Source organism: Rhinolophus hipposideros (assembly GCF_964194185.1).
Source record: "Rhinolophus hipposideros genome assembly, chromosome: 3".
In the NCBI taxonomy this organism is placed as follows: domain Eukaryota; kingdom Metazoa; phylum Chordata; class Mammalia; order Chiroptera; family Rhinolophidae; genus Rhinolophus; species Rhinolophus hipposideros.
In genome coordinates, this window is record NC_138049.1 from 41,400,450 (window position 1) to 41,425,926 (window position 25,477).

Genomic DNA, 25,477 nt, shown 5'->3' on the forward strand with positions numbered 1-25,477 from the left:
TCTCTCTCATCTCTGCTTTGGTGATCATCTCTTTTTAGACTGCCACTCCAGCCTCCTTCTTATAAGGTCAACCCAGATAATCCAGGATAATCTTCCCATCTCATTAGATCTTTAAGCTAATCATAACTACAAAGTCCCTTTTACCATGTAAGATAATATATTCAAGTTTCTGAAGATTAGGAGGTGGACATCTCTGGGGGCCATTATTCAGTCTACCACACAAGGCAAAGCAAATAGAAAAAAAAAGTTTGCCTCGTTTACACTTTAAGTCAACTAACTGCACTTTTGTTTTTTACTTCATGACTATTTGGTTATCCATATTAAGTGGCTTTTCTTTATAAAATGGTGGCAGGTGGCTCCCGCCAACTGGTATTTCTCTGAGGCCCTGTAACTCGCTGTGGGGACAGAACGCCAAAAAGCAGTTTCCAGGCTCTCGGCCTCACATAGAAAGGTGCTGGCTTGGGTAGTAAATGGCCATCAACTGTGATTGGATGGCCATCAGCTGTGGCTAGTTGGTCGTCAGCTGTAACCAGTGAGCCATTGGCCACTAATATAACTACTGTGGCTATGCTAGCAGAGGAGAATGGGGGCTAGTAAGAAGATGGGGGCTAGCAAGAGCGGATTGCAGAGAGGCGGATGCCGCCAGTGAGAATATAGTGATATGACTCCCCTACTTATGGCTCCATGGGTGTTCGTTTTTGGCCTCACCATGTCCTGCGTTCTTATGTGGGGAGCAGGACCAGAGACCCTGCCGGACGCCCTGCACGACAAATGGCGCAGCAAGCAGGGTCCTGTGCACGACACTCGCTAACCCCGCTTTCCTTGCAAGTCAACTGGAGACACTGACATAACTCTTCCATGAACTATGAGCTGATTGCCATGAATACACACTTCATTTACAGCCAACTTTTCCTACCTCCTTGCAGAACTAAGTTTGTTAATAGATCAATAGTTTATGGGGTCGGAAATAAAGCTTTTCTATTTCCCACAGCAAGGGGCTATGGAGCAAAATGTAGCAAATTGATCCTGTATTAATTCCTGCAGACATTATACAGCTCTTCATATACAAGCTCTTCTTTGATACATATTATAAATTTAGTACTAGCAAGGAATAATATTGCCAGAATAATATTTACCACCTCACTTTAGTGGTAAAAAGCCGCTGAGTGGCTTTTTCTCTCAATGACGTTACAGCCTGTAATTGATATTTTCATGTCACTTCTATTTGAGAAAAGGGAAACAATTTGCAATTCATCTTTGTTTAAAAAAAAACAAACAGAGAAGATTTCTGCTCCTGGACGTTATGGAGTAACAGGGAATAGATTTACCTTCCTGCCTAAAAAAATACTGAAAACCAGAAAAAACATGTTTTTATGCAAGTATGCTGTGTAGTACTGTGACGTCTTCAATTATCCCAGTTTATATGCTGGAGGCAGTTTCCAGACGCTTCGCAGTGAGGGTCCTCACTGCCTTCGGACTCTGAGTCCAATCTACATTTATTTACATAAATCAAATTTCCTGTCCCCCCCCAAAAAAATTCATACAAGTAAAACTAACAGAACACTCCGGGAGCGCAGGCAACAGCGGGGCCAATCCCGGCGGCAGCGAAATCTCGCGTTACGGTGAGATTAACGGCGCTGACGTCACCCTCCCGGAGACGCGGCGACTCTAGAGGGTGGGCGGTGCTAGCGACCGGCTTTCGCGGAGCTGGGTTTCTGTGAGGAAAGCGGACATTAACCTACCGTTGGCCTGGCTGCTACCAACATGAGCGGCCTGGATGGGGTCGAAAAGACCCCTCTCCTCCTGACCTGCAGCCCCACTCCTCCCGACCGTGCCCCAGGAGACCCGGACCCACACCCGTGCCTGAAGCCCCGCGAGGAAACCGAGGCGTCACAGGTGATGGCGGACACGGGTGAGGGAAGCTCGGAGACCATCGTGCTCCCACAGCCCCAGCTTCCACACGAGCGGGGCGCCCCCTGCGACCTCCCGGGCGGTGGCCATTCTCCCCAGGTCGGAGATGGTGAGGATTGCGGTGACCGAGCGACCAAAGCGGGGCAAGAAGCAGCTCCGCCTCCCGCCGTGGGCCTGGAAGCCTTGTCTGTGGCCATGGCAACGGTCGGCAGCCTGAACAACGGCTGCCAGCGTGGAGAGCAGGGAGGCCCAGGTGCGGAGAAGGCCCTAGAAACCTGTGGCGCGGAGAGGTTGGAGGCGGAGGTGATGGCGGAGGTGAAGGCCGAGGGAGGGAACGCTGAAGTGAACGCCATCTTCTCAGTGGACGAGGAGGTGGTGAAGGGGAAAGCAGTGAAGGAGGAGGGGGTAGTGGAGGAGCAGATGGAGGTAGAGGAGAAGCCAGGAGGTGAAGAAATAGACAAGGTGAAGGAAAACAGAGTGGTGCCGGAGGTGAAGGAGGCGGCGGGGCGGCGGCCCCTGAATATGGACCTCCGCATGAACCCTCTGGAGGCCATCCAGCTGGAACTGGACACTGTAAATGCCCAGGCTGACAGGGCCTTTCAGCAGCTGGAGCATAAGTTTGGACGGATGCGTCGACACTATCTGGAGCGGAGGAACTACATCATCCAGAACATCCCGGGCTTCTGGGTCACTGCCTTTCGGAACCATCCCCAGTTGTCCCCCATGATTAGGGGCCAAGATGCAGAGATGTTACGATACATAACCAATTTGGAGGTGAAGGAACTCAGACACCCGAGAACTGGCTGCAAGTTCAAGTTCTTCTTTCGAAGAAACCCCTACTTCAGAAACAAGCTGATTGTCAAGGAATATGAGGTCAGAGCCTCTGGCCGAGTGGTATCTCTTTCCACTCCAATCATATGGCGTCGGGGTCACGAACCCCACTCCTTCATTCGCAGGAACCAAGATGTCGTTTGCAGTTTCTTCACCTGGTTTTCAGACCACAGCCTTCCAGAGTCTGACAAGATTGCCGAGATTATTAAAGAGGACCTATGGCCAAATCCACTGCAATATTACCTGTTGCATGAAGGAGTCCGTAGAGCCAGACGTCGCCCAATAAGGGAGCCAGTGGAGATCCCCAGGCCCTTTGGGTTCCAGTCTGGTTAAACTTTGCCCTTGGGCAAGGTCCCTTATCACCTCTTGCTGGACCTGTGCTTGGGCAACAGAAATGGGTATGCCTTCTACCTTTTTTCCCCCTGACATTTCTGCAACCTTTTTCCTCTGGACATTTAGTTCTCTCAACCTCAAGATTGAGACCTTCATGGCCATGCTTCTCCACAGCCTTCAAACTGTTCTGCATTACTCTCACCTGCTGCATGGCCATGATTCACACTACTGCTAAGCCAAGTAAATGACGCTCTCAATTGCACTGCCTTTGTCAGCACTGCTTGGACGCTAGTTGTTCCCGGGGCCTCTGGTCGGGCTCTTACCACCTGTAATTCTAGCTTTGTCTAGGAGCCCATTCTACCCACTTTGCTCTGCAGTGCAGGTAGATAGTCTGTGGATATTTGCGGGGCATTAATATCAAGGGAGAGCAGCAGTGGGTCACTTGGTCTTTGTGATTTCTGTGACTCCATTGCTCTAGTTGCACCTCTGGTCATGTAGTGCTGCATGCTTCTAGCTGTGCCAACCCCTTTGGCTGCTCCCTATTGAATGAAAATCTTCCAGACCATTGTCAGCTCCTCTGTCTGGTTTCTGGTAAATGGAATCTTCAGTACTGGTGGTGTACCAAGTTTCCTGCCAGCACATGTTTCCCTTCCAGCCCTTCCGTTCCTCTACCTGAAAGACTTCTCGATTCCTCACCCCCTCTTCCCTTGAGGACCCCTACTGTCAAGCAAGTGGTTGAGGTGTCACGTTAGACTTGGACCTCATGACGAGTAAGGATGGTGAAAGTCCAGGCTTTCTCAGCCTCAACTAGTGAATTCACACAAAACCTAGGTACCTCTTGGAGCCTCCTTTCCTCATCCTGAACATGATTGTCAGGGTAGCAGTACACTTTCTGTTTATCTCCTGTCTATTAAAAAACAATTAAAAATTGGCTTTTTCCATCATTTCCAGGGACAACAGGTCCTGGAAAGTATACTGCCAGAGCTTTTATTTCCCTCTGCTCTCTCCCCCGCCCCTCCAACACTTAGAGGGCTTAAAGGGAGGCAGACCAAGATGGGATGAAAAGTGATACCTAGTTCATATGGATAGAAGAACTAAAGAGATTGTGAGGAGTGCCCTAAGCTGGGGAAACTGAACAACAGACCATAAGCAAAAATGAGTCAGGTAAAAATTGGGTCTAAAATTAAGAGTGGCTGGCTGAGAACCTTCAAGGAAAGGTTCTTTCTCTGTTGGTGGTGATGGGAGGAGAAATACTTTTTCTCAGGATTTCCATGGGAGAATTAAAGGGGCTTGGAGTGTTAAATACGTTGCCAAGAGAAGAGTTTTTCAAAGAAACATAACACAACTTTGGGTGCTTTCTCTCATTTTCGTTTGACTTAATTTATGCAGAAGATTAATAGTGTCCTTTATTTCACTAGTATTTAGTAAAATCCTGTATTTTCTGTTTCTGCTTACTGGGAAAGTGGAGCTATACAGGCTTTCTTTCCTTTCAATTGGGAACATTTGGAAAAATAACAGTCGTACTTTCCAGTACGATAGAGAGACTTAAATGAATATTCATAATGATTTTCAAGTTTTTCTTGTTTCTGTCAAAACTGTATTCTTAGAAATATGAATAACTTGGTATTGTCAGATTCTGAAGACTTTGGAAATTGTCTTCATGGAAGAATAACCTACAGAAAATATGTGGTGTGATTAACCTACTTGATAATCTGCCCTGGTAACAATTTAGTAATTGATGTTTCTTTTTTCCTAAATAGCATAAATGCTTGTGAGATTGCTCTGTCAAATTGGAAATGTACCATTGGCATATTTGTCTTTCCTTATATGCATGATGGTGAAATAAAAGCATGTTACTCTGTTAGATTTCTTATTTTTCATCCTGCCAACAAACTTGCTTAAAGAAATTATTCAAAATAACAGATTATGGAATTTAGTAAAGTTCTTAAATCGATACAACAAGCACTTTCCCAAAAGTAAAAAAAAAAAAAAAAAAAAATAGGGCACACTACTGTACCTTGCAAGGTAAGGAGGGTTGCCTTTTTTTTTTTTCTTTAAAATGTTAACTGCGATAGCTCACTCAAAAACTCATAATGTCACTTTTTTCCATATAGTTTGTTCAGCACCATCACCCCTTTCACTTCCTTAAAGCTTCCATTTCTATGTATGTAGATACCCTCAAGTTATTCAGGCTCTTTTTAGTCCCTTGTGCACTTAATAAGCTCACATTCAGCGAGTTCCTGTCATAAGTCATGTATTCTTGTATCCTATACCTTCTTAGCTTTAAAAACTTGTTCTGTTCTTCAAGCCTCACCACCATCTCTCTGTGGCAAATCCTTCAAGCCCTGTCATAAATAAATCTTCTGCTTTATTGTTTTTCTCTTCCCCTTAGGGAAGATTAAAAAAAAAAATATGTACTTGGTGTGCTTTGTAAAATTTTCTGTACTTGGTGAACCCCTGTTCTAGAAAATAACACAAAGTAATTTATTACAGTGAATTCCATGAATATGAAGGTATTCTGCCAGGCCCCAGGAAGATAAAAGTATAAGAAGATAAAGTTCATTACATTTATTGTTAAAGAACTGGGGAAAGACTGATAGGCAAACAAATAATTGACACAGAGTGACACAGTAAAATAAAATACAAAGATATTTTCTTAGTTTTTCACTCCAGTTTCAAACGAAGCTTTGTGAAAGCAGGAGATGGGGGATGTTTTTACATTCTTTACTGCATCTAGCTTAATGTTTTGCACATAGTTGTCACCAGATAAATATTTAGTGAAGGACAAAATGAACAATTCAAATGGAGAAAAAGAACAAAATAACCTAGTACCCAGAAAGACTTTTGGTGAGGTAATGAAAAGAAGAAAATGATTTTCAAGGCATTTGTAAAATTGCAAATTTTTTTTTTTAATTTTAAAACATTTGTAAAAAATTTGCAAAAAATTTGCAAAGCCTTTCTTAAATAAAAGCAAATTTCTTGTTTAAGTAATTAGAAAAAGTCCAAACACTACATAACATTTCACCTTTTACTCGCCATGTTAACAGAGCATTAACTTTGGATCAACTTTTATGTGATTTGTTTTTGTACATCTGAAGGTAGTGACTATTACACTGGAGATGGAAGGGGTTTAGACTCTAGACATGTGCTGTCCAATATAGTAACCAACAGCCACCAGTGGCTATTGAGCACTTGAAATGTGACTAGTCCAAATTGAGATCTGCTGTAAGTATAAAATACTAGATTTCAAAGATTTCGTATGGAAAGAAGGATGTAAAATACCTCAATTTTTATATGGATTGCATATTGAAATGATATTTTTGATATATTGGGTTAAATGAAATATATTACTAGAATTAATTTTCCCTATTTATCCATTTTTTTTAATGTGGCTACTGGTAAATTTAAAATTACATAGGACAGCATGGTTCTAGACTTCTTGATTAATATCTCAAAGCACATAAAAATATCTGTAAAATTTAAACATGCTATTATTTTCTCCCCATGACATTTTTTGTGACTTTATGACAAGGGTATCTAGCCAAAATTCACAATGGGTAAAGTACAGCCAGAGGTCAGTGGGTAAAAAGGGTAAAATGAAATGTCTTTAATCAATTTCTTCTCGACTACCTAAGATATACTCAGTACTTTGTAAAACGTACTGTGTAAAACTATGCTTCTGGATGTAAATAAGGTAGATCTGGGGGCCAAAATGGCACTGATAGTTACATTGATTAATAAGTCTCTAGTGACATTTAGGACCTCTAGTTTCATATCTTTCTAGAATAAAATGTGTACTTTTTGGTTTACAGGTATACATAAAGCTAAGAAAATAATTTCAGTCATTAAATACAGAAGGTGCCAAAAATGTATAGGAAAACACTATTAAAATTATGCTGATGTACTATTTAGTATATGTTACATAGGCTACAAATTTTAGCAATTGGCCAGTGACAGAAAACAAAAATCTGAATCTATCACTGCATTAAGTCACTCCAATACCCACCACTTGAAGCATATTTTATTTTTGAAAATTAGTTTAGCAATTGCAACCTTGCAGCATTTATTACTTGTATTGGATACTATATTAAGGATTATATGAGATAGTAAAGATTTTCCTTGCCCTTAAAGAACTGTGTCTCATTGAGGGAGTATCCATTCCTTGATGTTTCTTCTTCTCTAGCATACATACCTAAACCAGTTACACACACAAGAAAATGGGATTTACATGGTCAAGAGGAGGTGTCAGAGATGATCAGGGCCAACTTCTCTCTTAATGTTAATATATAATTGAAGTCCTAGACTGTATAGAAGTAACAGATATAATCTTTATTCTTTAGTATGGGAAGTGTTTCACTTGTGAGCAGTACTTTCCATGTTTGATTGAAGTGCTTTGTTTCAGCTCCAAAGGCTACATTGATCCATTACCTTTGACCTCAGAGGTTCTCAAGACCTACAGAAGTTTCCATCAGGCCACATTAGGAAAACCGAATGTCTGCTTTTTAGATTCATTTTTTTCAGGATTTATATTGAATGTCATTTCCTTGAGAACAGGCCAGGATAAAATGGTCCTATTAAAAATGAAAAGGGTCACTTAAGTAAGCTATTAATAATTTTTATAAATACCCAGATGTCTTCTTAGTGGCCCGAAAAGACAGGGAAGACACATTACCTTTAAATTAGGATTAAATCACAGTTTTGGAATCAACCTCCTAGTGCATTAGCCTAAATAAAGACCTTCTCTGAGCCTCAGTTTTCTTGTCCATAATGCAGAGATGATATAACACCTGTATTATAAGCTAACATTCTCCCAGATTGTATTTGGAGAATGTATTATAAGTTTGTAGAGAGGGTAACAATGATAAAACATCTTTAGGAGTTTACTATGTGCCACTGCTACAAGATTCCAAGTATTAACATAGTTAATAAAGATTAGAGTATAAAATGCCAAACACAATGCCTGGTATGTAATATGTAATCAATATTCCTATTTATCTTCCTCTCAATTTTAATTTCTCATTTAATTTACATTCAGACAAGTAGCAATCCGGCCTAATATTTGTCAAACCTGACTGCCCATTATAAATAGCTGGGAGCTTTGAAAAAATCCTGACGCCTAGGCTCATCCCAAACCAATTAAATTAGACCCTAAGGTGCAGACAGGTTTGAGAATCATACATAAACTTTCCTTGGACGCCTGAAGTGAGGCAATACCCACTCTCCAGTTGTGTTACATTTACTCAGAAACCTACCCCCTTATAAAATCCAGCTATTGCAAAGGGCCAGGGATATAGTAGGCTCGCAGCACACCTGCTCCATAGTTTGACCCCTGTGGTGTTGCAGAATGGAATTAGTCAGTTTATACAAAAGAGCTGTTTAAGTACTTGAAGTTCATCATTATACTCTAACCCTCATCCCCCCACCCCAGACACATCAATATATCAATTCTTTCAATGTTCCTCATCCATTCTGTACGCTAATTAGACAAGATTCATTATGCCAATGTTCTTCCTAAAGTCTGGCACCCAGAACTGAAAAAAAAAATCCAAATAACAGAATATAATGGGATTCTTACTGCCTTTATTATAAATAGTATTTTTCTTTAAATGGATTTTGGGAGAATATTAGCTTTGGGGGCAGCACATTTACCTTTTTTACTCCTAATATGATATAATTTACCAAACCCTTAAGTTTTCAAGTACCCATGTGCTCCTGAGTTAGGCTTCTCCATCTTACACTTTTTGGAGTTTGTGTCCAACACTATATTAATTTTCATTCTGTTAAACTAGGCTAATTCATTTAACCTGTTCACATTTAGAGGCTTATTATTTCTAATGAGAAATTTTATCCCTTAGTTTCATGTCATTTTGCAAATCTTGTCTGTAGCCAGGTCACTGTTGAAGTTCTCACTCTCAGGAACCTTCCTTTTAGAGCGACATAGCTCTTTAGGATATGATCTTCCCATCAACTATGGATTCACGTGTGTGTGTGTGTATTTTTTAACTTTGTCCTAGGGCATTGGGCAAGCACACTTGGCACCTCCTTGGGAATTAGGAAGAGATGCCCCCCTCCCGTCTGAAGGATTAGAAGTGTTGCCAATTCCTCCCAGATGCAATTCATAATAGCAAATTTGTCTTTCAAATTCTCTTGTCAAAAAAGGAAATGAGGGGCCGCCCGGTGGTTCAGGTGGTTAGAGCTACATGCTCCTAACTCCGAAGGCTGCCAGTTCAATTCCCACATGGGCCAGTGGGCTCTCAACCACAAGGTTGCCAGTTCAATTCCTTGAGTCCCACAAGGGATGGTGGGCTCTGCTCCCTGCAACTAAGATTGAACACGACACCTTGAGCTGAGCTGCCTCCCGGATGGCTCAGTTGTTTGGAGCGTGTCCTCTCAACCACAAGGTTGCCGGTTCGACTCCCGCAAGGGATGGTGGGCTGTGTCCCCTGCAACTAGCAATGGCAACTGGACCTGGAGCTGAGTTGCGCCCTCCACAACTAGGACTGAAAGAACAACTTGAAGCTGAACGGCGCCCTCCACAACTAAAATTGAAAGGACAACAACTTGACTTGGAAAAAAGTCCTGGAAGTACACACTGTTCCCCAATAAAGTCCTGTTCCCCCTTCTAAAAAAAAAAAAGGAAATGACTTCTTAGTGATTTTTGTTTACCTCTATTGATCACTCTGCTTTGTTTTTGAAGGCAGTATTAATATTTTAATATTACTATTTCAACTTTTGTGGATTTGAAATTTTTCAAAATAAAAATTTTTCAAAATAAAAAGAAATATTAAAAACAATATATAGCTGTCGTGTAGGGCGTCCGGCAGGGTCTCTGCTCCCGCTCCCCACACAAGAACGCAGGACATGGTGAGGCCGAAAAGGAACACCCACGGAGCCATAGGTAGGGGAGTCATACCACTATATTCTCGCTGGCGGCTGGATTGGAGGAACAGGAAGCAGGAGCCACACTATCCGCAACCTGCTGTCCACTTCTCTATAATCTGCAACCCGCACTCCGCCATGCTAGCTGCAATCCGCTCTTGCTAGCTCAGCCACCATCCTCCTGCCCACCCCCATTTTTTCTGCTAGCGTAGCCACAGCAGTTATATTAGTGGCCAATGGCTCACTGGTTACAGCTCACAGCCAACTAGCCACAGCTGATGGCCATCCAATCACAGTTGATGGTCATTTACTACCTGAGTTAGCACCTTTCTATGTGAGGGCGAGAGCCTGGAAACTGCTTTTTGGGGCTTTGTCCCCACGATAGCATATTTTTATCAGTCATCAAAAATAGAAAAAAAATTAAACTACAAAAGTGCACAGTTAAAGGTCTAATTGACAGCCTTGATCAATTTCTGTCAAGGTAATAGGGATACTCATATTTAAAAGATTGCTCTATAATTGGAGACTATAGGAAGTAAACAGGAAGCACATATTATGAAGAGTTATCAGTGATGGTGGGTTATTCCATACAGCTCTAATAGACCCAACGTTGCCCTAAATTGACCACATATCTAGAAACTTAAATTTATTTGGGGATTCATGTAGTCCTTTACAAAACTATAGAACTATGGGTCTTTTTACCTAGTGCTTGGTTTCAGCACACATTTCTGGAGGCTGAGGTCCACTGACTCAGCAGAGGTTGGCAGTGCAGGATCAGCCACAGCTGAAAGCATTCATACACGTAAGTCTCTAAATGTCTTCCTAGATAGTGACTTCACTTCCAAGTCTTCATTTATTCAAGCTTCAGACTCTGATTCCGGAGTTTAGGGCAGCTTAATATTGGAAAATGACTGCGTTCTCCACTTTCTTTCTAATCAGTATACATATTCAGTTTGAACAATTTGCATTTTCTTGAACACATTAACAGCGGCTAACAATGAGTGCTAAACATTTAATCTGTACCAGCTCACTATTGTTTTTGCCTTAGCCATTCTCTTTTCTCTTTTAAGTGACTGAAGATGTTAATAATATACTTCTTTTGTTTTTGGTATGTGTCATTTTTTTCCTTTATTAAAGTATAATTTACATACAGCGCAAGAGTGTTCATAGCAGGTTTTTACATAATAGCTCTAGAAATATACCAAATGTCCACCAACAGGTGAATGAATAAATACATTATGGTGTATTTATACAAAGAAACACTACTCATCAACAAAAAGGAACAAACTATTGAGCATGCAACTACATCTCACAACATTATATTATGTAAATCTCAAAAACATTATGTTAACTGTAAGATGCTGTTAGGCGAAGTGATTCCTGGTACTTAGCATGACCATCTTATAGCAAGTTGACTGCAAGTTCACCCCAGGAGGGGTGGTCCAGTACCACCTGACACGTTTTTGCATAGGTAAGTTGGCCCATTAAGTTGTTTACTGCTTTGAATTATGCTGCTCTTAATAAGCCCCTGCCATGAGGCTTCAAGCCACCTGTGTTAGCAGTTGCCACCTGGCTATATATCACACCTCCTTCCCCTTTCTGTGAGGAAATTTACTGTCTTTCTGTCATCCCAGAGTCTACTTCTGCTGTAATTTCCCTTAAACTTCTTGTTTAATTTTGGAGTTGTCAGTCTTTTTCTTCTCTTTCGGGCCCTGTCCTCCTTTGGAGGTTGGTTTCATTCAGTACCCTTCGAGAAGTGTTCCCAACAGATGACAGGCAAAAGAGGACAAACAATGTACATTAAGTTCAATAGCACAGGAAACTTATCTGTGGTGAAAGAATCCATAGTGGTTCCCTTAGGGTTGGAGAGGTAACTGGAAAGAAACTTGAGCAAACTTTCAGTGGTGATAGCAATGCTCCGTATCTTGAATTGGGTGATGATAACACAGGTTATTCATTTGTCAAAACTTGTCACATTTGTACACTTAAGATCCATGCATTATAGTGATATAAATTATAACCTCAATAAATAACAGATTTTAAAATACTGTTGGGAATTCAAAAACTGAAACTTCATCTGCTCATCTCCAGTGTTTTGACTTCTTCTGTGCTTAAATAAAAGTTGCTGACTCTACTTGCAAGACCTTATTTGCAAGTTCTTATTGCTGTATTATTTTACTTATAATTCTAATCTTGGAATCACTTAATTTTTCTCCCTCAGTTCCAGGCCAAAGTTGATTTCTCTAGAGTCTCTTAACTTACAAACTAAGAGGTTCTGTCACCCTCTGGTCGCTGAAGAAGTTAAGTCTGCTCAGGACAATATGGCTTGAAGTAGTACTGACATAATCAGTAATAATCTCTCTGGGGCATTCTCAAGAATCTTCCTGAGTTTCCCTTTCCATTCAGATGCCTAAAAGATGCTTCTTTGACCTTCCTTACTCAGGCTCTTCTCTCTGACTCTTCAGTTCCAACCTACTCCTATCTATTACCCTAAATCAGTGGATCAGAAAGGGTGGCACAACTGAGACTTGAAGCCAGATATATTTGATTCTAGTGCTATATGTCTTTATCCAATGTCAGGGTTCTCCAGAGAAAAAGAGCCATTAGGAAGAGCTTTATTGTGAGGAATTAGTTCTCGTGATTATGGAGGCTGAGAAGTCCCAGGATCTGCTGCTTGCAAACTGGAGACTCAGGAAAGCTGGTGATCCAAGGCCTGAGAACCAGGGGAACTGATGGTGTAAATACCAATCTGAGGGCAGGACAAGATATCCCAGCTCAAGTACTCAGGCAGCAAGCAAAAGAGGTAAATTCCTCCTTCTTCCACCTTTTTGTTCTATTCACATCCTCAAGGGATTGGTTGATTCTCACCCACATTGGGGAGGGTAACCTACATTTTTATTCTACTTATTCCAATGCTAATTCTAGAAATACCCTCACAGACATACCCAGAAATAATATTTAATCTGGGCATCATTTGGCCCAGTCAAATTGACACATAAAATTAACTATCACACCAAGCACACAAAGCTATGAGGTCATTCAGGAACCTTGTCTCCGATTTCTTTTATGATTGAGGAAAGCAAGGCTATATGACTTTTTTTTCCAAAATATCATCAGAATTTTTTTAAATTTAAATTTTGTGACAGTGACAGCACAAATATAATAAAGATCATAATTTAATTTTAATAATACATAGAGCATCAAATATATGTTGAAAACTCATGCCATAGTTCTTTTAATGAATGGATGGTCTATAAAATTGCCATAAATATTCTCTTCAGAGCAGTTTAAACTTTAACACCAAAGGCAAACTCAATTCAGATTATCATTCTAAACACCAGTTCCTTAGCAAGATATAGAGATACAGGTTTAATGCAATCCCCATGGTATTTTTTTAAAGAAATAGAACAAAAAATCTGATTTGTATGGAATCACACTTTTGTCAAAAAATCCTTTTAACAAAACTCCTTTTGCCAAAGCAATCCTAAGAAAAAACAACAAGGTTGGAGGTATCATACTCCCTGACTTCAGTTTATACTTCAATGCAACAATTAGCAAAACAGTATGGTAGTGGCAGAAAAACAGATACACAGACCAATGGAATAGAATTGAGAACCCAGAAGTAAACTCCCATATATATGGGCAGATAATTTTCGACAAAAGAGCCAAAAACATACAATGGAGAAAAGAAAATCTCTTCAATAAATGGTGCTGGGAAAATTGGAAAGCCATGTGCAAAAGAATGAAAGCAGACTGCTATCTGTCACCACACACCAAAATTAAATCAAAATGGATCAGACCTAAACATAAGACCCAAAACAATAAATTTCATAGAAGAAAGGACCTTGGGTTCAGAGAGGATTTTACGAATTTGATCTCAAAGGCAAGGGAAGTCAAAGGAAAAAAATAAATGAATGGGACTATATCAAACTAAAAAGCTTCTGCACAGCAAAAGCAACTATCAACAAAACAAAGAGGCAACCAACAAAATAGAAGATATTTGCAAACAACATGTCTGAGAAGGGGCTAATATCCAAAATATATAAGGAAAAGAACTCATACAACTCAACAACAAAAACACAATCCAATTTAAAAATGGGCAGAGGACCTGAACAGACTTCTCCCACGAAGATAAACAAATGGCCAACAGATATATGAAAAAATGCTCAACGTCACTAGCTATTAGGGAAATACAAATCAAAACCACAACGAGATACTACGTCACACCTGTTAGAATGGCAATTATCAACAAGACAAATAATAGTAAGTGTTGCAGAAGCTGTGGAGAAAAAGGAACCCTCACACACTGCTGGGGAGAATGTAAATTGTTACAACCACTATGAAAAACAGTATGGAGGTTCCTCAAAAAAATTAAGAATAGAATTACCATATGACCCAGCAATCCTCTTTTGGGTATCTACCCCCAAAATCTGAAAACATTTATCCATATAGATATATATACCCTTATGTTCATTGCAGCATTATTCACAGTGGCCAAGACATGGAAACAACCAAAATGTCCTTTGATAGACGAATGGATACGGAAGATGTGCTACGTATATATGTACAATGGAATATTATTCAGCCATAAGAAAATATGAAATTGCCATTTGTGACAGTATGGTGGATCTTGAGATTATCATGTTAAATGAAATAAGTCAGACAGAAAAAGTAGAGAACCATATGACTTAGCTCATGTGGGATATAAAACTGAAAGCAACAAACAAACAAGACAGACAAAAACTCATAGACACAGACAACAGTTTAGTGATTACCAGAGGGTAAGAGGAGGGGTGGTAGAAAAGTGTAAAGGGGGTCAAGTATATGGTGATGGAAGGAGAACTGACTGGGTGATGAACACACAATGCAACATATAACGTATTATAGAAATGTATACTTAAAACCTATATAATTTTACTAACCAATGTCACTCCAATAAATGTAATACAAATTTTCAAAAGTGAAAAAAAAGAAAAGAAAAAAGACCACTTCCTCCCTCTAGTGACTAGGAATGGGAATACTATATTCACAAGCATTTAAAAAACTGATTCTCAATGTGTATATGTAACAAGGGGTGTTTCGGAAATTTCCCAGAGTTCTTTTGGCTATTAGAATGAATGTGGATGCAACTGGCATTCATTAGGGACATTAGGGATGCTAGACATCCCGCAATGTGAGGGATGCAAAGTACTTATCCAGGGCTAAACATTCATGTAGATGAAAAAAATCTCTTAATTATTATGTAAGCCTAGAATCTAGCACTATTTTGCATATAAAAACAATTTTTTTCACTGTTTTATACACTGCATTTTTTGAAAACAACTTCATTATTTCATCTACTCTAAAACATTGATAAGATAATGTCATTACCTTAACCTAACACTAAGAATGAAAACAATTTCCAATTAATCTCTCACACAAAGCTTTCCAATACTTAAGAATTTTTATTTTATTAATAATCAACAGTGAAAAGGCAACCCATGGAATGTGAGAAAATATTTGCAAATCATATATCTGAAAAGAGGTTATTGAATCAGATTACCTGGGTTCAGATGTTGGCTCCATCACTGCTGTGTGACATTGGACAAGCAACTCAATTTTTCTTTGCTTCACTTCTTTCTGAGGTAAAGCAAAATGGAAGTTATTATATTATCACCTCATGTGGTTGTTGTGAGGATTAAATGAGATAACACACTTAAATGAGCAAGTGCCTGGTGTATAAAAGACATTACATAAATGTAAGCTATAATGAATATATAACCAGAAAACATATCGTTCTGAAAAAACAAACTTGCTGTTCAAGAGAGTAATAATAGGGAATATTTCACAAAATTTCCAGCATTTACTGTATATTTTAGTAAAGTCATTTCTATTATATTGTATTAATTTGAACTTCTATTAAACTCCTTGTCTCATAGCAAATGAAAATTACCTTTTCGATTGTCATGGCATTTTTATGGATATTTTCTATAGAATCATAAGTTACTAAGGTATCTTTTTCTGTGCAATGAGGTTTATTGCCAATTGCCAACAGACTCTGTTGTGCACAGAAATCCTATATTCTAATATGCAAAAAATGTAAAACATGAGTCATAGCTACAACGTAGACAGAGGGTGCCAAAAAATGTATACACATTTTAAGATAAGAAAAACCTGTGTTAAAATTGTAATACTCAATATATACTGGTAACAAAAGATGAATACAAGTCACGTTTGACTTCTGCAATTACAAGAGGTGCTCAAAGTGGTTACCATCAGCATAATTTTAATACAGTTTTTTCCTTTCTGAAAATGTGTATACATTTTTTGGGGATATATATAGATATCGATGTCTATATCTATCTCCACCCAACTCAAAATGAAATACCAGCATAATCATATTATTCATTTTGGTAAAACCTTTAAAATTTTTCATTTAGATTAAATCTTTAAATTTCATTACAATCTTCTGTGAGATAGTCACTAGGCTGTACTATAGGAGATGCTAAGTAGAAGAAGCCACTATGCATCTATCCTGGTCTAGTTGGGATGAGGAGACTGATCTTCATGAAACAACCAAGAAAATTAAAGATAGAAGATAATACATACTAAATTGGATGTCAAAGCTCATAAGAGCTATAGAAATTTAGAGGACTATTAGGACAGCAAGGTGGTTAAGGAAGGTTATATAGAGATGGGAGGAGGCAATTTGCCAATTAACTTATGTCTCACCATGGGGGAGTTAACTTCTCTGTGTTCTTGGTCCTTATTTATGAAATTAATGCATTTAAAATGCCTAGTGCAATCTACCTGTGTTAGGTTTTGAATGGAGCTTTAAAGCATGGAAAGGCTGTTGTTAGTGGAAAATGATTCTACTGACAAGAACAATCAAAGCTAGGGACAAAGATGTTTCAAGTAGTGGAGATATAAATCTTTTAAAAATTCTGGTCTACACAAGAGAAAAAAGTTCACAGGTAGTAGCTTTATGTAATTTTCTAATTTTCTGTTGCAAATAGCAAACTCTTTTTTTCCTGCATGGCAAAGTAACTTTAATCCAGCATTTCCTTGTTTTCTGCATTTTGGCTCAGGTTATAATCCAAGAGAATTAATCTTTCAACAGTGCAAAGATTCTTTGGGAAAAGAAACAAGGCAAAGTAGTGTCAAAGAATAACTCAAAGTCACAAAGTCACTTAATTAGATTGATTTTCACCCCACAAAAGCAAAAACAAGATTTATTTTTAAAAAAAAAGAGGAGAGAGAAAAATAATTGTACAACTGGAAGAGTGAATCTTCTTTGTACAATTTTTTATTGGATAACTGATTAGCTAGCAGCAGTCACATGGACAGTCTATCCTTGAGTAGCTGACTAGGGGTACAAAAAAAAATCTTAATTTTTTATGAATTTTCTGGAAAATCTTTGTGAGCTAAACTGACTGCATGACAAGCAGTTTCTCTGTAATGTCTGCCAGTGCCTTTCCATTAGCACCACATTCTTAGCTGGACTAGGTAAGCACTACTTCCCTCACTAGAAATTTCAATATACCTGCTGCTTTTCTCTAAGTCCTTTTCCCCTAAGTCCTTTCTTCTTACTGAATCCTCTTCTGAGCCCTTATTTGAAAGTGAGCACAATCTGGGGTGCTCTGTAGTGGAGTTTACATTACAGTTACAATCATAATAATTTTCTAGTATAAACTTAAGACATTAAACAAAAATATGCAAACTTAGTTTTCCTTCCTTCCTGCATTTTTTAAAAGGATAACCAGTATTTTCACACTCCAGCAGGCTAACAGAACAGCAGATAGTACTGACATCACTGTCTAATGAACTGTATGAGCTAACTGACTTGAATAGACAGTAACTTTTTCTTACTTTTTAAGTAAATATTTTGATATTAAAATATCTTAATTAAGACAATAGCTTCAGGGCTTATCACAGAAGCAAATTTTGGCAAATATTTGCTGGTGTCATGCCCACGGGCATTATGAAGCAGGAACGTTTTAAAGATGAAGATTATAACCTGAGGATAAGCAACATATAAAAGGCATAATTTTAGAAATTAAAATCCCCTGAGATTACATTTCTTCCTAAATGCTTAAAGACTAAATTTGCACGCTTGCTCCTGTGTGTCACCTCTAAGTAAGGAAAATACATTTTCCCACTTACATTAGTTAAAAGTGAAGAGGGAATACTGTCCAGCTGCTTTGTAGGTGTTTGCCAAAGCATATAAACTTTAAAATCTGTTTAAAGAGATCATTAAGAAAAATCGAAATGATCTTTTATTATATATCTTGTTAGGATGAGAAAAGTTTCACTTTCAGTTGTTCCTGATTTTTAAATGATCGCACTTGACACAGCAACACTTCACTTTTCTTAAAAACCGAACTCTGTTCATCTCAATTTTTGGTAATAGCCATGAATCTGTGCATTAAAGAAGGAAGGCCTGTGAATTGCTGAATCCACTTTACTGTACATGAGAACCCCACTGAGCTGAATTTAAATAAACACTTAACCTTTCTCACCTTTTAAGCAAATATTTTAACAATAGCTTAGGTGCCTTAGAAATTCATTCAGAGTCTTACAAATCCACATTAACGCAATTCTCACATGCTTGAGTTTGGTCTCACATCCAAGTATGCAAACCAAGCCTTTTCCAGACTGACGAAATTCAAAACATTTCGTAACACAAAGACAAAGGGATACTCTTGACTGACGAGCTTCCTCACCAGGCGCAGTCCTCGCCGGATATTAAGGCTCCGCTGTCCTGACGTCACCGGTTGCCATGGCAGCACGCTCCCAGGGAGGAAAAGGGTGGTGCGAGGGGCGGAGCACGGCTTCTACAGAGGACAGGGATCGCTCTCTCATCCTGCAGGTCTGACTGCTACCAAAATGAGCGGCACGGATGAGGGCCACATGACTCCTGTCGCTAAATCCTGCGGCCTTGCTACTCCTGAGCATGCTGCAGGACATCCGGACCTGAACCTGCGTCAGAGCGAGGAAACCGAGGCGACACAGGTGATGGCGGACACAGGGGAGGGCCGTTTGGAGACTGCCGCGGAGGGAGGCGCATCTCGGGCCCCCTGGGGCTGTGGCCCTGTGCTCCGCATTCGAGTGGCTGCGAGTCGCAGCCGTGCAACGACTAAAATGGGCCAGAAAGAGGCCCCGCCACCTACGGAGGGCCTGGAAGCAGCCTCTGCCTCCGCCTCGGTGGCTACGGACAATAGTCCGGAAAATGGCTGTCAGCGTAGAGAGCCGAGCGGCTCTGCTGGAGAGAAAGCTCTAGAAGCCTGTGGCGCAGGGGATTTAGGATCTCCGATGCTGCCTGGGGCAAAGGCCAAGGAACTGACGTCAAAAAAGTGCGCCATCTCAGCGACAGTGGAAAAGGAGGAGGGAGGAGCAGAGGTGGGGGTGGAAGAAAAGGTGATACAGAAGGAGAAAAAGGCGGTAGGAGGAGTGAAAGGGGAGACGCGCGCCAGGGGCCCGAAGATCAATAACTGCATGGACTCGCTAGAGGCCATCGATCAGGAGCTGTCAAACGTAAATGCCCAGGCAGACAGGGCCTTCCTTCAACTGGAGCGCAAGTTTGGCCGGATGCGAAGGCTCCATATGCAGCGCAGAAGTTTCATTATCCAGAATATCCCAGGTTTCTGGGTCACTGCTTTTCGGAACCATCCCCAGCTGTCACCTATGATCAGTGGCCAAGATGAAGACATGATGAGGTACATGATCAACTTGGAAGTTGAGGAGCTTAAACACCCCAGAGCAGGCTGCAAATTCAGGTTCATCTTTCAGAGCAACCCCTACTTCCGAAATGAGGGGCTTGTCAAGGAATATGAGCGCAGATCCTCTGGCCGGGTGGTGTCTCTTTCTACTCCAATCCGCTGGCACCGGGGCCAAGACCCCCAGGCCCATATCCACAGGAACCGGGAAGGGAACACCATCCCCAGTTTCTTCAACTGGTTCTCAGACCACAGCCTCCTAGAATTCGACAGGATTGCTGAGATTATCAAAGCAGAACTGTGGCCCAACCCCCTACAATATTACCTGATGGGTGAAGGGCCCCGCAGAGGCATTCGAGACCCAGCAAGGCAGCCAGTGGAGAGCCCCAGGTCCTTCAGGTTCCAGTCTGGCTAACTCCTGATCTGTGAGAAGCGCCTGCACAAGTTTCCTTACCACCTCCTCCTGGATTCTATGCTTAGCCAACAGCATGCAATTTTCCATCTGCTTTCTCTTCACACTGGATTCTTCTTTGGTTCTTCTAAATCTTCAATCAGTGTCAAGATTGTTGCTTACATGCTTATGCTCTTTTTCCTCTGGGACTTTCCTCTGGGCTGTTCTGCAAAGTGTTACGTGTTCCAAGTGCATGGCCTTCCACTGCTTCTATGCCAAACACATGATGCCATAGATATGCACTGACTTCCTTTGCATGCCTTGGGCGTTCTCTGTGACTATGGTCTTTTCCCAGTTTTTTGAGTGTTTACCACAAGGAAGCTTAATATACATCTTTGTAAATAACTACCTGGGCTTCATAACGATGCTGGCTCTGCTCCTTATACCCTGTACTCTATGGTGAGCTCTCTAAGTGTCACCACTGTAAGATGAAGCTGATACAGATGATGCCAGCCATCCCCCCAAACTGGACATTCCAAGCTACCACTAACTGGTTCCCAGCTGCTTTCCTGGGCCTGTGCCATCCAGCCTGCTGGTTATTTGACAGAATAAGCAGGTGGCTGATGGGTGGCTACTAGGCATGAATGAGGTAACAGATGAGATGTGTTCTGTTACCATGTTGATTTCTTTAATGCTCTTGGTCACTCTACATTGTGACCAGGTACTGGTGAGTATGAAAGCCTGTGCTGTGGCCCACTCAAACCTATTCTCAGCTTTTTGGATGAGCTTTGCACAATCACCATGGCCTCCCTCCTCAGGAACTATCGTTGGACTTAAGCCCCCAGGCAGCACACAGGAACTACTCCCTTCCCAAATGGTTACCCAGAAACCCAATTGGCTGTTGGGATGGTTGGGCAGTCATTTGTGACAGTGCCCAAAGCAAGGCTGGAATGGGGGTCCCTTCCAACAGTTAGCCTTTCTGAGTCCTAGACAATAAACCACCCAGGGGCACCGAGGAAGATGTATTTTTGGTCTGTCTTCTTCTTCCTTCCCCAGTCTCCTTGCTTTCGTTTCCCCTCTCCCTCCTTCCCCTGCCCTGCTCCCTTCCTCTCTCATTAGCAGTTACTGCTCAGAAACAAACAAAAGGTGGGACAGTAGTGCTGTCAGGGCTGTCTCATGGAAGGGTTTGGTGGTAGTGATGACCCCCTCCCTTCTTTCTCCTTTACTTTTTATTTCTTTTTTTGGTTTTTAAAATAAAATCTTCACTTATAAAACTGAAACACTAAAGCATTAAAATACAGAAAGCTCGTTTAACTCACTTTACAAAAGCATTAACAGATGAGGTATCCCTTCTGTAACTATTTCAAGACAGAGTTAACACTAACACCAATTGTAAATAGAGGGACACTGAACTGCAAGAACTCAGAACACTATACTCAGACAAAGTTGTAATGGCAACTAACAAACCATTGAAGACGCAGAGGCCCAAACACAGCTAAATATGGGTCACAGGACGGGTCACAAGAGTGCCCAGCTACACCTCACAACACAGCAACGTGGACAGGGTAGGGCGAGGAGGCCCGGAGGGGCCACAGACATGTTAACTGTGATGCATAAAACTGAATCTTACGAGGAGGAGGGGTAAGTGCAGAAGGTACAAATCTTCACCCTGGGGGCTTTATCTGTACTGGTAGTTCATGCTGTGGTCTGCGTTCCTGCCGTAGCCGCCTTGTGATGACTGTAGGAGCTGGGAGGGCCGCTATCATTCTGGCCGGACCCCGGGGAGTTGTAGTTGGACTGTGACGAGTAGCCTCCTTGTTTGCCTTGGTAGGAGGAGCTGCCCCCAGAACCTCCTCCGTAGCCCCCGTGTGACCCTGGGTTGTAGGACGACCCGCCTGAGCCCTAGCTGTTCCCACCGCTTCGGCCTCCGCCACCACTGTAGTTGAATTTGCTCTCGTAGCTGTAGTCGGAGCCGCCGCCACCCCCGGGGGCGCTGTAGGAGTTGGAGGAGGAGGAGGAGGTGCCTTGGCCGTGACTCTAGCCTTTCTGCTTGCCCTGCGGGGACCGTCGTTGCTGTACTGGCTCTGGCTGTACGACTGCTGCCGGCCTGGGTGGGACTGGTAGCCGGAGCCATGGGAAGGCTTCTGCTGGCCGCCGTGCGGCTGCCGCTTCCCAGCATGTTTCGGGGGCGCTGGGGAGTTGTCGTTGTCGCCTTGGTGATAGGAGCCGTGGCCGGAGGAGCCCCCACCGGCATTCCCAGAATGCCCCCCATTGCTGGAGAACTGACTGCAGCCCGCTGTTGCCGAGTTGCCTCGGTCCCCGTAGCTGCCATACCCAGCGCCAGCATCCAGGTAGCCCCCGTGGTTGGCACCACCGAATCCGCTCCCTCTCCGCCATCACGGATGTTCCCTCCTCTTCCCCGCCCTCGAAGGTTTGGGGGCGGGGGCACTTCGCTGTGCGTGGGGCCTCCCATGCCAAAGCCGGTGTTATGGGGCTTAGCAGCAAACTTCGGTCCACCTCCCACAGGCACGGGCGCTCTCTTCTTTGTATCGGCTTCGAGGGCGAGAGGGGCGTCGGGGAACAGCTTTTCTAGAGCCGCAAGGGCAGCGCACGCTTTTGCCACCTTTTTGTTTGAGCCAGCGCCTTGAAACTTCTGTCCGTCCACCTCGACCTCCATGACAAAGCGCTGGTCACGGCTGCCACCGGTCTCTGAGATGAGCTCGTACTTGAGGCCACGCCTCTTCTCGTCAGGCTCCAGGACAGGGCTCTTGCCATGCTCGGCCCCTGCTCGGCAGTGGGGTCTGAGGTGAAGGCAGCGCTGGGGGTCGAGGCGGCTTCTACCCCGGGCGGAGGGGCCACGACAGCTGGCTTGGCTTCTGTCTCCTCAGCCGAGTCCTGCCCTTTACTGGAGTCCCTGCCTTCGGCGCCCTAGGCAAGCCCATCTCCTGTAACACCTTAACAGCGACGTGCAGCTTGGCAGTCTTTTGGGACGGTCCAGAGGCCTCGAATGAGCTGCCATCGACCTCCACAGGCATGGTGAAGATGGGGGCGTGGACCGCGCGGCCTGGGAAACCGGTTTATACTGCAGCCCCTGCTTCAGCTGGTTCAGCCTCATCAGGGCATTCATGGCCTGCGGAGGCTCTGCCTTCTCCTCTTTCTTCTGAATCTTCTTCTTTTTGCTCGGAGATTCTTCCTCCCCATCCTCCTCCAGCGGGCGTTTCCCGGGCGTAATGGCATGGGTGGTACTGGGGGGGATTTGAACCGTATAGTCCACTGGGTTTTCATTCTTTGGTTTCTTGGGCATCTTAGAAGGCAGAGGGTCCATACCCAGGACTTTATGCAGCTGGCCAAACGCAGCAAGTCGCAGAGCATGCTGCGCACTCTGTGTGATATCTTCCCGTTGCTGTCTGTCTAGATGCCCAGTAGCATCAGTGGCTTCTTTTTCACAAGGGTCATAAATGCCAGAACCATCTGGCATCACGATGCCTGACGCCAAGCACTCTCCGCAGGGCCTCGCCAGCACCCATGGGTCTGTTGGCTGTGCCGATGGACTTCTCACAGAGAAGCTCGAGGGGCCATCCTCTGAGAGGACCCCAGGTCGGCACACGGGTGCACAGGTCTCTCAGGACCCGGATGACAATGACACATGACTTCAGCCCATTGGCTCTGGCCTGGAACCACTTGGCGTGTCGGAGAGACGCCAAGGCAGCAAGGCATTTCTGCCTGTCCAGGACGTCCGGGGGGTCGTTGACTGATAGCGTTTCTCCAGCTAATACTTTCTCCATTTCTTCTCTCACAACAGGAGATGTCAGGTGGATGGTCAAGGACAATGGAGGTTCTTTTGCTTTTTATCACAATCGCAGCATTATCAACAGATTGGAGTATTTCGTACTTGTCTTCTGTAAAGGCAGTGAGCTGGATGGCCAGGTCGTCAGCCACTTAGTCCAAGAGGGCGGTCATGGGCTTCTCCGTGCATAGCAGCACCAACTCCAGGTCCAAGTCTCCCTTGAGCAGTAGGCCCTTCGCCACAAGGTGAACACGCCTCACACCCTGCAGGGTTGTGGTCATATGCTCTGGCTTCTGCTCCCCTGCCCCTTCTTTGGTCTCGTCCTCCGGGGGCATGTCCAAGTTCTCAGACTCAGCGTGCTCGCTACTGCCTTTCTCCTCGTCGATCCAGTCGGACACAGCTTTGAGAGCCCGCTCTGTGTGGGACACCATGTTCTGGACTGCCTCCAGTTCCTCTTGGGTTGGCTTTGCCATCACATGGCGATCATCATTCACAAAAATTCGCAATGGACGCATTTTTACTTCTGTAGTGTCTGGAAATCAAATTTTGCTTATCTTTTCAAATTATGACAGATTTCCTTGGTGTTATCAATACTTCGGCTATCTTGTTGGCGTCCCCTTCCCGGACCGTAGCCGCCGCTGCCCTCCTACCACAGGCAGCCGGGGTCTCCCCCCAAAAGCCACGCGGTGCGCACCGGGCTGCTGAGTCCAACTGCAATGGCGAGAAGAGGAAGAGGAGGAGCCGGGGCCGAGGGTGAGCGGGCGGTCGGGTCTCTCCTTTACTTTTGAAGGCACTGCCATAAGTTCCCCGAAGGCTTGGGAGGTCTAGATACAAAGCAGTGCGGAGGGTACTCTAGCTGGAGAAACTGCAAACGCAAATACAGAAATGAGCCTGCTGTGGAGCGTGTTTGGAAAGGCAGTCAGGGAAGACGATCCCTGCAGGGTCAGGGGTGAGAGGGGAGGCCCCCGTGCTCTTCCCAGGAGAGGCGAGAGAATCAAAGTAGTTAATGTTTAAAGAGGATGCTTGGAGTAGAGATTTCCTCCAATTTTTCCTATGTCCTTGAATTCACCAGATTTATATACACAAAAATCCAAGTCTAGATGTTTTCTCTTATTCTAGGAATGACCTTGTATGTGGAAAATTAATGGTATATGCTCCTTGTTTCACTGTGAATAATATCCTATTAATTCCTTCATTTTTGCTTGCTGGCAAAATTGACATTTACAGGACTGCTTTTTGCTTGTAATTGAGAATATGTTCAAAAATATCAAACTTGTTTCCTGTGCAGTATGAAGACTTTCATAATATATCAGCTTGTTCTGGTCTCTTCATATGTAGCTCTATTCTCAGAAATATGATTTAAATAATGGGATCTTTGAAGAGTCTGAAATTTTGCAAATTGTCGCTGTCTTGTGAAAGTAATCTCAAGAAGAAAAAAATAACTCTGTCTTACTTGATATTTCTTGCCTTAGTAGTAATGTGGTACTTGGTATTTTATGTTCCTAACCTGTGTAAGTACTTTAGAATTGCTCTGTCAAACTAAACAAGGATTGTTAGTACTTTTGTCTTCTATATGCTCGAAGAAAAAATAAAATCTGTCACTCTGCTGTATTTCTTGTTTTCACTGAAAAATAAAAATTAATCAAGTTC

At 42.7% G+C, this 25,477-nt stretch overlaps 2 protein-coding genes, 1 long non-coding RNA gene and 1 pseudogene across 6 annotated transcripts; 2 read left to right on the top strand and 2 right to left on the bottom strand.

Annotated features, from left to right (window-relative positions):
- The first annotated feature begins 1,666 nt into the window (after nucleotides 1-1,666).
- TSPYL1 (TSPY like 1) lies at nucleotides 1,667-4,939 on the top strand. The gene has a single exon (XM_081044452.1). It carries the CDS (start codon nucleotides 1,765-1,767, stop codon nucleotides 3,073-3,075), a length of 1,311 nt encoding a protein of 436 aa, XP_080900578.1. The 5' UTR covers nucleotides 1,667-1,764; the 3' UTR covers nucleotides 3,076-4,939.
- Nucleotides 4,940-11,061: 6,122 nt separating this feature from the next.
- LOC308495945 lies at nucleotides 11,062-18,696 on the bottom strand. Its single transcript, XR_013993088.1, has 3 exons — nucleotides 18,453-18,696; nucleotides 15,497-15,573; nucleotides 11,062-12,667 (listed from the first exon to the last, which is right to left on the bottom strand). It is a non-coding gene; the product is annotated as an uncharacterized lncRNA (long non-coding RNA).
- Nucleotides 18,697-18,701: 5 nt separating this feature from the next.
- On the top strand, nucleotides 18,702-25,477 carry TSPYL4 (TSPY like 4). 3 transcript variants are annotated; one of them, XM_081044455.1, is made up of 2 exons: nucleotides 18,702-20,767; nucleotides 23,843-25,477. In XM_081044455.1, the coding sequence occupies exon 1, from the start codon at nucleotides 18,820-18,822 to the stop codon at nucleotides 20,062-20,064; it is 1,245 nt and encodes a 414-aa protein (XP_080900581.1). In that variant the 5' UTR covers nucleotides 18,702-18,819; the 3' UTR covers nucleotides 20,065-20,767; nucleotides 23,843-25,477. The 3 variants fall into 3 exon arrangements, with proteins under 3 accessions (XP_080900581.1, XP_080900579.1, XP_080900580.1); XM_081044453.1 differs by having other exon boundaries at nucleotides 18,720-20,689; XM_081044454.1 differs by having other exon boundaries at nucleotides 18,720-20,499.
- LOC308495939 (interleukin enhancer-binding factor 3-like) lies at nucleotides 21,574-24,342 on the bottom strand (annotated as a pseudogene). Its single transcript has one exon. The product of its transcript is annotated as an interleukin enhancer-binding factor 3-like (transcript).

Coding starts and splice junctions, on each gene's coding strand:
- TSPYL1 (XM_081044452.1), top strand. CDS start 1,765: ATGAGCGGCCTGGATGGGGTCGAAAAGACCCCTCTCCTCCTGACCTGC.
- TSPYL4 (XM_081044455.1), top strand. CDS start 18,820: ATGAGCGGCACGGATGAGGGCCACATGACTCCTGTCGCTAAATCCTGC.